Source organism: Neophocaena asiaeorientalis, unplaced genomic scaffold (genome assembly GCF_003031525.2).
Source record: "Neophocaena asiaeorientalis asiaeorientalis breed wild unplaced genomic scaffold, Neophocaena_asiaeorientalis_V1.1 scaffold436, whole genome shotgun sequence".
Classification (NCBI taxonomy): domain Eukaryota; kingdom Metazoa; phylum Chordata; class Mammalia; order Artiodactyla; family Phocoenidae; genus Neophocaena; species Neophocaena asiaeorientalis.
The window spans coordinates 1,264,332-1,278,354 of NW_020172473.1; the positions used below are offsets into that span (position 1 = coordinate 1,264,332).

Genomic DNA, 14,023 nt, shown 5'->3' on the forward strand with positions numbered 1-14,023 from the left:
ATTGAAGAAGGTCTAAAAATATGAAAAAGGAAAAAGGTAAAGATCATTGTAATTTGAACTCTAGAGCTAAAAAACACCATTCAAGAGATTGAAAAATTAAACAGTGCGAAGGAAAAGAAAACATATAGAAATGAAACAGTTGGGATCACTTAGCACTAGATAGTATTCATAGGACTAGTGTAAGGGGTAAAATGAATAAACACATATTTTATTTTTTATTTATTTTAAAATTTTATTGGAGTCTAGTTGATTTACAATGTTGCGTTAGTTTCAGGTGTACAACGAAAGTGATTCGTTTATACATATACATATATGCATTCTTTTTCAGATTCTTTTCTCACGTGGGTTATCACAGAATATTGAGTAGAGTTCCCTGTGCTCTACAGCAGGTCCTTGTTGGTTATCTGTCTTATATACAGTAGTGTATGTAAATCCTAAGCTCCTGATTTATTCCTTCCTCCCCCCACCGCCACGTTTCCTCTTTGGTAACCATAAGTTTGTTTTCGATATCCGTAAATAAGTTCATTTCTGTTTTGTAAATAAGTTCATTTGTAAGCACATGGTTTTAGAGTGACAGGAAATGAACCCTGAAAGTTGTTAATGCTTAGAAAAGAAAGCATTCATAATAGGAATCCCAAAGTTGGCCAGGTTGCTTGCTGAAAAATTTAAATTAGAAAATTAAATCTTTTTGATTGGATACTGTAGAACAAACGGTCAATAAGCAGGTAGCAAACGGTGAAAAACTACACGTTGAAGCAGAATCATCAGAAAGAAAACAGTAGCAGAACAGCCATACGTGCGGTATACTATTCATGATAGAAACAAACTAAAACTGTGTTTTTCTGGAAATCTATGTATATGGAGCTAAATGCTTTGAAAAATTTCAGGAACTATTGGCTACAGACTCATAACAGTCACCTCTGGAGACCTGGAGTTGAAGAGGAGGTGGGTGGTCAAGGAGACCTTTTCATCAGTATTCTGTGAAGTTTTCCAATGAAAATGTACTTTCCATATTGAAGAATGAATCATTTTTTTACAACATACAGTTTTTTGTTTTGTTTTGTTTTTGTTTTTTGCGGTACTCGGGCCTCTCACTGTTGTGGCCTCTCCCGCTGCGGAGCAGAGGCTGCGGAGTCGCAGGCTCAGCGGCCATGGCTCACGGGCCCAGCTGCTCCGCGGCACGTGGGATCTTCCCGGACCGGGGCAAGAACTTGTGTCCCTTGCATGGGCAGGCGGACTCTCAACCACTGCGCCACCAGGGAAGCCCCCAACATACAGTTTTGATGGAAACTTTCAGCTGATGTTTATGTGAGCCTCTTTGGAATATAACTCATCTTCTGGGCCACAGGGCATCCTATCCCATTTGACTGGTGCCTCTGCAGTTGTGTATTTATTTGTAGGCAAGGATTCCAGATGGAGTTATCGACATTTAAGTTTAACAATTAAAGCAGGAATATAGGAATTTTATTGGACCTTATTCTATGGTTATATCACTGATATTAGTTATGGCCACAGAAACTCTACTTTCCAAGGTCACCGCTCATTTGTTAGGATTTCATGTTTTCTTGATGTAACATAAAGACTCTCCTCTAACCTCTTCTTCATTGATGACCACTTAGCATAGTGGTTCATCCACGTGGCTTCTAAGCTGGAATTCAGGAATCTGGAGCTGACATGGCTGTGCCCACACTTGCTGGCCCTTGATGGATTAGGTGCTGACCTGCCTCCTGATCCTGTAGGGTCACCCCAGTCTCTTTGCTCCTGAACCATCTCTGTGTGAGAGCCACACAGTCCTTTGTCCGTCCCTTTCTGTCCCCTCCTTCCAGAGTTTCATTATCTCACGTTCAGATCCGCGGAGCCACTGGAAAAAACACGATTGCTTTTCTCTGAGTGACGGCCACCACCATCACCTCGTCCCCATGAGCTCTTGAGACATAACGTCAGGACTTGAGTTGACTTTTGAGGCATCATTGGCTTTTTGCATCACACAACACAGCGGGGTGGCACAGTGGAAAGACTGTGGGATCTATTTATTTGTATGACTTCGAGCCAGTTGTTTGCACTCTTGGAAACTCAGTCTTCTCATTTGTAAAGTGGAAATAAGAACTTTAGGATTTGAATCTTGTTATGGAGATTCTCAATTTTACATACAAACACACGCGCGCGCGCACACAAACACGGCAGGCAGCAGTGGGAGCTCTTTTGAGCTCACCTACCTCCTTTCCAGAACCTCAGACTCATGCATGCATGGAAGGTGCCCCTTGCCTAAGCTATCATTTCTAATTGTTCTTTCACGTGGTGCCATTTTTGGTGGAAAGTCCCATTGTGAAAAGTGCTGGGTGTTCCCATCTATGACATTCAAGCCATGTGCTAGGATTCGCTAGTTTTTAACTACAGTGTGCTAATGCAGTCTGTCTCTTAGAGATGATCACCCTGAGGTAAGGAACCAGAGCAGCGTCCCAACCAGGAATGCCACTGCCTCTCTCTCTTTGGATGTGAAGCCGTCGTGATTGAGTAGAAGCAGGCCAAGTGTTTAGAAAAGGATTGAATGAATGGGACAGCAGAAGCGATGCTGATAAAAGCACTTGCACCTCCCAAGACGTCTTACCTCTGTTACCTCTTACCATCTGTGCGTCCTTCATTACATGTGTTGAGTGTAGCCCACTTTCAACCTTTGCCACTGTTTCTACTGGGTCTGCTTTAGACCTCCCTTGAGTCTCTCTCCCTGGTAAACACACTTCCTTTTATAAGCAAAGTAACACAAGTTGTAAGTTCCCTGTTGTGTAGATGGCCTGGGTGGGAGGGTTGAACAGAGTTTATGCATATGCGGGTCTTTGAAAAGGATTGCTGTAAAACAGGAATTTTGAAGACCTGTTGTATGCAGGGTATCTAGAAATGAACCACTTATGGAAACTGTGGAACAAAAACGAATTTCAAGTGAAAGATAGGATTCAAGTGGCAGGACAAGGCAACTTGACCTGAATGAAGCCTCTTCATTGCCGTGCAGTGAGTTTCTAGCCCTCCTGAATTTGCAGTCACAGCCCCACTGTTACTTGCCTCCGTGGATTGGCCAGCACTTTTCGGGGAACAGGGAGAGATTCACAGTGGAGGAGGACGTGATCTCTCGCTCAGGGGGCTCACAATCTAGAGGGAAAGAGATACGAAGAAGCTGAAATCCAGGATTGCAAGTGAAAGTCTCTTTTACGGAAGAGGAAGCGTTGGCGACCTATTTCAGACTTTCTCCTGGGGTTGACTTCTGAGCTGGAGGTTCTTCTTGTGTAACTTTTTTTTTTAGCGTGTGTCAAGCAAAGTTAACGGAAAATGCATACATTGTACCATGTTATATTAAATAATATGAATAAATGAGAGGTTTGTTGTTGGTTTTTTTTTGGCCATGCCACATGTCTTGTGGGATATTAGTTCCCCAACCAGGGATTGAACCCGGACCCTCAGCAGTGAGAGCTCGGGCTGCTAACCACTGGACTACCAGGGAATTCCCGAGAGTATTTTTTTATATGGGCAGGGTCACCACAAGAGGTAGTGGTGAGCGGCACTTCTCTCAAAAGCATCAGGTACATGTGAAGAAATTGCACGTTTGTGACTTGCTGTAATGGACGGAATAGGAGCCCACAGGTTCTCTTGGATCTCATTCAGGAGGATGTAAATACAAGAAAAACTAGAAGGCCCGTGTCCAGCATGGCATGGCTCCAAATTGGATGTTAGCTAGCCTCGTGTCAGGGCTGTTCAGTTAGAGTGACAGATGGGGAAGCCAGATTTCTTGGGAGACTCTCATCGGTGTGATGCTCCCCCTACGCCCTCACCTGCATGATACATGTCCTCCTACCTGCCCTACAGGTGCAGAATCAGAACAGAAAACCCAGCAATTGTGGGATAGGAGGCTACTCTATAAGAATATTTGTACATCCTAGTTTCGTCTCTGGATCCTAAGTTTTTGTTTTTTAAATATATATATATTATATTATATTATTTATTTATTTATGTTTGGCTGCGTTGGGTCTTTGTTGCTGTGCGCGGACTTTTTCTAGTTGCAGCGAGCGGGAGCTACTCTTTGTTGTGGTGCGTGGGCTTCTCATTGCGCTGGCTTCTCTTGTTGCGGAGCATGGGCTCTAGGCGCGTGGGCTCAGTAATTGTGGCACGCGGGCTTCAGTAGTTGTGGCACGCAGGCTTCAGTAGTTGTGGCATGCAGGCTCAGTAGTTGTGGCTCACGGGCTGTAGAGCACAGGTTCAGTAGTTGTGGCGCATGAGCTTTGTTGCTCCGTGGCATGTGGGATCTTCCTGGACCAGGAATTGAACCCGTGTCCCCTGCATTGGCAGGCGGATTCTTAACCACTGCGCCACCAGGGACGTCCCTGGATCCTAAGTTTTTGAAGTTCGTTTTTCCAGTAGACTTTGCCATGCTCAATCTTTTGGGCCCCAAAATTATACGCATAGCCTTAGAAAAATAAGGAACACCAAATAAGTAAGGTATTAACATTCTGCTAAATCCTTCCGAGTTTGTAAAGGGTTTTAATGTGGTTCTGAGATAAAAATATGAGCTTTGCTTTGCGATTTATCTGGGGAGTCAGTTGACTGAACTTGAGTAAATTATTCACTGCTTCATTATAATTCACTAGGACTGAAGGTTTCTATCTGGTGCATTCAGCTGTCCATTGCAAAAGAACTGCTGTGTACTCAGTAAAGCACTGAAAGTGTAAAGACTGCAGATGAGATATAAATTTTACAGTGTACTTTCCACTAACAAAAATCATTTATGCAAACATCAGAAGGAGAAACTGGCTTTCAAGAGGCATCTACACTTTAGTGATTTTTAATCTCTTAGTGGGAACACACTACTGACCGAAAAAAAAAAAAAAGCATTACTGCAGACAGCCATCCTAGAGTCTTGTAATGATTATCTCTCTGGCTTGGAGATAACATTTTAGTAAATGGAAGTTTAGTTAAGATTCTAATAAAAAGAGCTATTATCACTGGAGAGTAAAAACTGTAGCCTGAAGTATTTTGAAACTAGAAATTAATTTTTTTTTCTACTAGTACTGAAATCGTGTAGTTTATTGGAACAGATGCTACAGAAGAGGTGGGCTATGTGAAATAGGTGTGTTACACTTTTAGTGAAGATAATTCATAGCAATGCTACCAAACAGTAATAAAATCATGGCTTCAAGACTTTTACGTAGTCTAACAAGTTCAGCTAATCTTACGTTTTCTCTACACAATTCCTGCCAAAGTCAATCCATCCCTTACAGTCTCTGCTTGCTCCCCTGTTGTGTCCTGATACTTTTGGTCAGAGGCTCATTACCAAATTTGTGAATCACTTTCCAGTCGGCTTTGTTGTGTTAAATAAGATTCCATGATCAGATTCTGTTTCCAGATCTCTGACCATTAAAATATCCTTCCTCCTTAGTGCCCGGCATGACTCTGATTGGCCCCTGTCTTCTGTGATACGGGCTGCTTTACTTATAAAGTCTGATTCCTCTGTAATACGTTTTTTCCTCAAAAGTGAGGCATTCACATTTCTGCTGCTTCCCTTTTTTGCATGAACAGAATTCGACAAGCTTTCTCCATCCTTCACGTTACCCTCTGGAAACCCTAACTGACTCATCTCCCTCTTTAACCATGCCCGGAATCAGCTGAAGCATCCCAGGAGCAGCTAGGTGTGCGAGGACCAGATGGGTTCAGGACCCGATGCTCAGCACAGTGGTTCGCAATCCTCTGAGCGTCTGAGCTGCGGCATCTCTTTACAGAAAATGCACTGGTGTGGAGATAGGTTCAAGTGGATACAATTTCAGTAGATTGCTGGGACTCCATATTTGTTCATAACCTTCTGGGATTAACCACCTTGACTGTCATGCTGAGGCCAGGCACAGGAGTAACCGGGGCAGCTTCTTGGTGGCCATATAGACCTGGGCCGTCCCCCGTACCCCCAGAAACTGGTATAAAGCAGAGAATCAGGAGATCTGAAGCTGAAGGTTTTTCAGAGTTATTTCTAAGCAGGTTATATTTTAGAAATCAGATTTTGAAACCACTTTTCAATAATAACCCCATGAGTGAGGGTTTTTTTTTTCAGAAGCTGATTTCACCCCCAAAAATGCATTTAGTTGGCTTTTTCCTGGACAGACTTGTTCAGACATGGGCATCCTTTCAGGATGAAGGGATTGTGAGATTTATTTTTTATTTTTTTCCGGTATGCGGGCCTCTCACTGTTGTGGCCTCTCCCGTTGCGGAGCACAGGCTCCGGACGCGCAGGCTCAGCGGCCATGCCTCGCGGGCCCCACTGCCCCGCGGCATGTGGGATCTTCCCGGACCGGGGCACGAACCCGCGTCCCCTGCATCGGCAGGCGGACTCTCAACCCCTGCGCCACCAGGGAAGCCCCAGGGCTTGTGAGATTTTAAAAACAGTCCGTTGGCTTCTCTCTTGCAGGCATTTGTCAGATGAAGTCTCTTGACTAGCTTGATTTGAGAATGACTGAAACCTAGTGGAAAATCAGAGACATAGGTTTTGACCACTGACCCTAACGGGTGGGGGTTTTTTATGTCTGTTTTGTGGGATATATGGCATCTTGGAACCTACAGAAATGACAAGGCGGAAAAAATGTTAACAGTTTGTGGATGTGCCGTTTAACCAGATCATCGAACAAAATATTTGAAAAGAAGCACTCAGCCCTGTGACTCGGTGTGCTTTAACCTTCGTTTATCTTCCTGTTTTTTGACGTCTGTATCCTCACTGAGTCTTCCGCCATCTTCCCACTGTACCATCATCTGCCTGGTTCTAGTGTTTTGGAGCAAGTCTGTACTGGCTTTGGATCCTAACGAGGCTCCTGGGGAGGGTTGGGGGGAGCGGAGTGGGGAGGGGTACACCCTCCTGGCAGAGAGGCATCCCATCATGCATTTTCCCTGATGGCCTAAGACGGCGAGGTGTTAGCTCCCCCACACACAGAGCTTCTATTTCAGCCTGACAATGACCTCAAAACCAGGCTTGGATGCGTCGGGAAGAGCCGGGTAGATCTGATCCAGAGGGATGGACTTCCCAAATGTATGGCACCCACTGTTGAATCTTACTGCAGTAACAGGATACAGCCTTTGAAGCACCAACGTAAATTTCGTCTGGCTCATCTCCTGGGTGGGAGGGGAGGACGGCTGGACGGCAGGCGTGTGTTATTTATAAGGTGTTTTCCACCTCTTCCCCTTTCAGGTTATGGCCACACTGTGCCCCTGTCCGACGGGGGCAAGGCCTTCTGCATCATCTACTCGGTCATCGGCATCCCTTTCACCCTCCTGTTCCTGACGGCAGTGGTCCAGCGTGTCACCATCCATGTCACCCGCAGGCCAGTCCTCTACTTCCACGTCCGCTGGGGCTTCTCCAAGCAGGCGGTGGCCATCGTCCACGCTGTCCTTCTCGGTGTGATCACTGTGTCCTGCTTCTTCTTCATCCCGGCCGCGGTGTTCTCCCTCCTAGAGGATGACTGGAACTTCCTGGAATCCTTTTACTTCTGCTTCATTTCCCTGAGCACCATTGGCCTCGGGGATTATGTTCCCGGAGAGGGCTATAATCAAAAATTCAGGGAGCTCTACAAGATTGGGATCACGTGTGAGTATTGGGGTTCACAGACTCTGCGCCCTCCGGGGCTCTGTTTGCAGTTCCAAGCTCCACCTCACCCACTCGTGGAGAGCCGCTCATCAGAGACCTGACTGCTTTCCATGGATAAGTTTTCCATTTTGCCACCTTCCCATAACTTTCATTTCATCATGATTCCTTTCAAAATGCTTTAAGCAAAAGTCTTATTACTGAGAATTATTTTTTCCCAGGCACCTTAAAAGTACCCGTCAATTTCTTACTAGTAATGTAATAGACACTATAAATGATAGCACAAGAACGCACCACACAGCATAACTTGATAATCAACTTTTTTTTTTGCGGTACGCGGTCCTCTCACGGCTGTGGCCTCTCCCGTTGCGGAGCACAGGCTCCGGACGCGCAGGCCCAGCGGCCACGGCCCACGGGCCCAGCCGCTCCGCGGCATGTGGGATCCTCCCAGACCGGGGCATGAACCCGTGTCCCTCGCATTGGCAGGCGGACTCCCAACCACTGCGCCACCAGGGAAGCCCGATAATCAACTTTTGATTTAAAAAAAATTGCTCTACTTTATTAACTATTTTAAGCTCAAGAAAACCAGGACTAGGATGTAGCCTGTTAACAATCCATCATGTTCTTTCACTTACCAGGAAAATCGTAAAGCAGTTGCTTATCTCATTTGTCCATCTGGTTCTTTTTTGAAGAAGTTAGACTATGTTTGCCGCTTTCAGAATTTTATATGTGGAAAATAGGCATAAAATTCAGATGGCCAGTGACTTATAACTTAATATTTTAAAAATTCAATATAATGTCATGGAAAACTTAGAAATCCATTGGCAAGAAACTGTTTATTTTTGTGTGTCTGTTTCCTGTCTTTTCACAATGTGTAGAATTACATCATACTGTATGTATTGAATTTAATGTTTTTACCCAGCAGGTTCTTATTGGTTCTCTATTTTATACATATTAGTGTATATATGTCAATCCCAGTCTCCCAGTTCATCTCACCACCACCATCCCCTGTACGTATAGTTTTCATTTCTGCCTTCTCAGGAATTTTTCAAGACTCGGCTCATGCCATGTCTTCTAGGAAATCACAGTACATACTCAGGCAGCCAGATGTTCTGGCCTGGCCCTATCCTGTAGTCTTAACATGACAGAATGCTTAGTTGAACTGTATGTGTTTTAGCTTTTCTATGAAACCATGCTCACTCAGGGCAAAGGCTTCACTAATAAACACCCAGTGCTTTCAGCAGTGCCTGGCTACCGTACAAGTTCCATAAATATTTACCAAATGGTTACGGGAGTGATTGCACACTTCCTCTAGTTACCATATTTATGTTTAATATCCGCATAATATTTTATCGGGTGCCTATACCGTCATCTAGTCCTGCTTCGATCAAATATTTGTTTGTTTATTTATTTGTTATTTTTTAAAATAAATTTATTTATTTATTTTTGGCTGCGTTGGGTCTTCGTTGCTGTGCACGGGCTTTCTCTAGTTGCGGTGAGCGGGGGCTGCTGTTCGTTGCGGTGCACGGGCTTCTCATTGCGGTGGCTTCTCTTGTTGCGGAGCACGGGCTGTAGGCACACAGGCTTCAGTAGTTGTGACACGCGGGCTCAGTGGTTGTGGCTTGCGGGCTCTAGAGCTCAGGCTCAGTAGTTGTGGTGCACTGGCTTAGTTGCTCTGCGGCATGTGGGATCTTCCCGGGCCTGGGCTCGAACCCGTGTCCCTTGCATTGGCAGGCAGATTCTTAACCACTGTGCCACCAGGGAAGCCCTCCATCAAATATTTAGATTGCTTCCAGTTGGGGGGCATTATAAATAATACTGCAGTAAATACTTTTGTATGTTTACATGTTTTTCTAATTTGTTATCTTTCCAGGAAGTGGGCTGGCTGACCCAAAGTGAACATGCCCTTTGGTGACTCATAGATCGTGTTGACCCAGTGCTTTCCCAATGGCCTTATGAGTTTACAGTATCACCAGAATTACCTAATGCAAGACTTTCTTGTTTTGCATTAGGGTAAAATGTTTACCTCCTTCTCTGAATTTAATTTTTTCATGAGTTAAGAGATGTTGAATTTGTTTCTGTAATTAATTATGGTGGCTAGCTCTGCTTTTCTCTTGTGCTAATTGTTTGCTCATAAATTTTGCCCAACGGTTTAATGTCCTCAATGTTTCATGCAGTACTAAATCCTTACAGAACGTTTTAAGGCTTGTTTCCATGTGAATTGTAGCTTTCTTAGGCTCTCTGAATAGTGCGTGTGCCAGGTGGAGCAAATGAACGTTCCAAAGGTATATTAGTTTGTGGATAGGCTAAAGTCCCACAGCTTTTGTCTGAAACATCATGGCTCTTTTTGCCAGCACTCAAGAGTTCGGCTACATAATGGATAAAGGAAAAGGAGGAGATTAGCCATTAGTCTACTAACAATGTCATTGCTGTTTCTAAAATATGCTATCTTATTACCAAACCCTAATAACCAAATTCTAAAGATACTAGAAAACTGTCACTTTGCGTTCTTGACGTAATCAGCCTCCTTGTTCCTAGTATGCTACCGATTCTGACTTCCCTGGTTCATTTATTTTCTGAAAATAGTCCTCAAACATTTTACCATTTGGGGCCATGAAACTGGGATTTTTGTTACTATTTGAGTTTTCATTTTCGTGTTTTTGTTCCTTTCCCTGATGAAAAACATTTTTTTTCTGAAAACCGATTTTAAATGCCTTGGAATTGACTTAAAATTACCGTTTTCCTATCACGGATTCCAAGGAATAGCACTTTACCTGAAGCAACAGGTTATCTTTCATTTTGGAGTAAGAAACATAGAGTTAATTGATGAATGGTCCGTGTGCCCCAGAAATGACTGGTCACATAATGGAAAGCTTAGTCTGCTAGCGGGGTCCCAGTGAAAGTGTAAATAACCACACCCAAAGACCTTGTAAATATCCACATCGTTCCTTTTTTTTTTTTTTAATATTTATTTATTTATTTGGTTACGCTGGGTCTTAGTTGCAGCAGGCGGGCTCCTTAGTTGTGGCATGCGAACTCTTGGTTGCGGCATGTGGGATCTACTTCCCTCACCAGGGACTGAACCCGGGCCCCCTGCATTGGGAGCGTGGAGTTTTTTTAACCACTGCACCACCAGGGAAGTCCCTCCACGTCCATTCTTAAGGGAATTTTCATCTAGCCTAAACTGTAATTTCTACTGCTAAAAGCATTGAGTGCTGAAAAGGGCGGCAAGCTTTGTTCCAAGCACTCCTGATACATCAGAAACTCTTCCGAGATGTCACTGGCTTTTTGAGAAGCACTGATGATACAGTGGAGGGGGGGTTGCCCTTGGGTGAGTACAGTGTGTTCTCTCTCTTCAACAATGCCTCATCAGCCCCAACTTCTTTTTTTCCCAAAGTCACACCATGTGATTCTGAATCATCCAGGGTTGTAGAAGGTTAAGTCATTCCTTTTTTTTTAAATTTATTTTATTGAAGTATAGTTGATTTACAATGTTGTGTTAATTTCTGCTGTACAGCAAAGTGAGTCAGCAATACAGATATACATTGTTTTTCATATTCTTTTCCATTATGGTTTAACACAGGATGTTGAATATAGTTCCCTGTGCTGTACAGTAGGACCTTGTTTATCCATCTTATATATAATAGTTTGCATCTGCTAACCCCAAACTCCTAATCCATCCCTCCCCCTTGGCAACCACAAGTCTGTTCTCTATGTCTGTGAGTCTGTTTCTGTTTCATAGATAAGTTTATTTGTGTCATATTTTAGATTCCACATATAAGTGACATCATATGGTATTTTTCTTTCTCTTTCTGACTTACTTCACTTAGTTTGATAATCTCTGGGTCTATCCTTGTTGCTGCAAATGGCATTATTTCATTCTTTTTTATGGCTGAGTAATATTCCATTGTATATACGTACCACATCTTTATCCATTCACCTGTCGATGGACACTTAGGTTACTTCCATGTCTTGGCTATTGTAAATAGTTCTGCTATAAACATTGGGGTGCATGCATCTTTTCAAATTAGAGTTTTCTCTGGATATATGCCCATGAGTGGGATAGCAGGATCGTATGCTAGCTCTATTTTTAGTTTTTTGAGGAACCTCCATACCGTTTTCCATAGTGGCTGTACCAAATCTACATTCCCACCAACAGTGTAAGAGGGTCCCTTTTCTCCACACCCTCTCCAGCATTTGTTATCTGAAGATTTTTTAATCATGGCCATCTGACTGCTGTGAGGTGATACCACACTGTAGTGTTGACTTGCATTTCTCTAATAATTAGCGATATTGAGCATCTTTTCATGTGCCTGTTGGCCATCTGTATGCCTTCTCTGGAGAAACGTCTGTTTAGGTCTAGGAGGTTAAGTCATTCTCCATTTTTCTCTGGGTCGTCCCTCTTTGAGCCGTGGAATTCAAAACATCCCTAGAAATTATAGAAGTGGCAATGGATTTATTCATCAGCAGATAGGTTGCGTCTTGCGTGGCTTGATCGCACTGAGACGCTGTCATTTCTCTCACACAGGTTACCTGCTTCTTGGTCTTATTGCCATGTTGGTGGTTCTGGAAACCTTCTGTGAGCTCCACGAGCTGAAGAAGTTCAGAAAAATGTTCTATGTGAAGAAAGACAAGGAGGAGGATCAAGTGCACATCATAGAGCACGACCAGATGTCCTTCTCCTCCATCACGGACCAAGCGGCCAGCGTGAAGGAGGACCAGAAGCAGGATGAGCCTTTTGTGCCCCCCCAGTCACCGGCCTTTGCCGACGGTGCCGCGAACCAGTAGGCTTAGGGCTTTGCCGCGCTGTCCCAGAGCGCAGGCTCAGGGCAGTGGGCGGAGGCTTCACTTTGTTCATTTTGATGAGTAGGTAAAAGCCAAGGTGACATTTTAACAAGTATCTACTGTCTGCAAGATTTTTTGTATAATGGAGCAAAGGAAGCTTTTACTCTGGAGGACTGTCTTAAATCCGAGAAAATGGGGTCTGTACCCGTCATTCATACGTGACAAAATTATCTCGACTTTACTAATAGGTGAACAACACTTGAAGCAGGGTGCCTCTGTGGAGAGAAGCAGATTTTATACTTTTCGTTGGGGACTTTGGGATTTGCATTTAAATCATTTAGCTGATGGTTAAATGGCAACATTTATATTTAAAAGCAAAAAAGAAAAGCATAGAGATGTGTTTTACAAATAAGTTTATGTGTACTGGTTTGCATGTGCCCATCTAAAATCATTATTTTTGTAGACTCTTAAGTTAAACCTACTATTTATAATGACTAGATAACCATTAACTGTGTACATATAAAGTATAAATGTGTTTATATCCTGTACATACGGTTTAGTTCACCAGATCCCAGCACACTTCTTAACCCAAGACTGTAGAGATTTTCCCTTTTGATTTCTCTTTATACTGAAGAATCAAAAGTTGTTGCAATAAAATAAGGGGAATAACACACTTATGAGTGAATTACTTTAATATTCTGCTACAATAAATGTTTCTACCCTCTCGCAGTAGTATGGTCTCAAATGTCTAAAATGCTTGTAAGCATTTCTCTGGAGGTGAACAAGTAACAAAGAATATGATTTTGTAAAGAAAAAAAAAAAGAAAGAAAAGAAAAAGTTAAGATATTTTGTTTTGAAAGTGAGTTATGATTTGCTATCACCTAGTACTAAAGCACAGAACCGGAACGCAGACACTCCAAATGAACAGATTCTGTCAAATTAGTCCGAGAGTTTTTTTAATTTATACGTTGAAGAAATAAAAATGTTAGTTGGTTGCAGTTGTATGCTTTAATATATCGGGAAAAGTTTCCCTCCACGTAGATAATAGGCATGCACTCCTTGGTAGAAACCATAAAGGCAACATTTAAATGCTGTACACAGGATGCTATTAGGAATTTTAGAAGAGAAAATTAGACCCTGTGTGATGACGGATGCTCAGTGACCCACTAGCCAAGTCCCAATCTCCCGTGCCCAGGAGATGATGCTTGACGTGTTGGTAGAAGTCAACATCCAGCTGGTGAGCCAGCTGAGCAGAGCATCCTCTCCTTGGGGCCCCCATGGAAGCCTCTCCACCTCCTTCACTGTGTGCCCTGGGCACACCGTTACCAGCTCTGTCCTGCTCACTGCTGTTAGCCTTCAAACATTGTATCCCCTGACTTAGAACAGGGCCCTTCTTTATTGTATAAAATCCCATCTTGTCTGAGAGTGGCAAAACCATGAGAAGGAATGACATCCACTCTGTAGCCCCAGTGCCTCACTCCATAGCTCCTGTAACGGGGAACCGTCCTCGGCGGATCCTTTCCAGTGTTTAATTCCAAACGTGTCCTCCTGTCCCTCCGTTCTGGGTTATCCTGCCCTGTAAGCACATTTTTGTCTGCATTCTAGGCTGACTGTGTCTCCACGGTGAGAGACGGC

The 14,023-nt window shown here is 43.5% G+C and overlaps 1 protein-coding gene across 1 annotated transcript in view; it reads left to right on the plus strand.

Annotated features, from left to right (window-relative positions):
• The window catches only part of KCNK1 (potassium two pore domain channel subfamily K member 1), a 53,254-nt gene extending 40,134 nt beyond the window's left edge, over positions 1-13,120 (plus strand). The window contains exons 2-3 of the mRNA XM_024738169.1: positions 7,211-7,606; positions 12,132-13,120. Of these exons, the coding sequence (XP_024593937.1) occupies positions 7,211-7,606; positions 12,132-12,391 (656 nt within the window). The 3' untranslated portion in view covers positions 12,392-13,120. The remainder of the gene's footprint in view (positions 1-7,210; positions 7,607-12,131) is intronic.
• Positions 13,121-14,023: the final 903 nt, after the last annotated feature.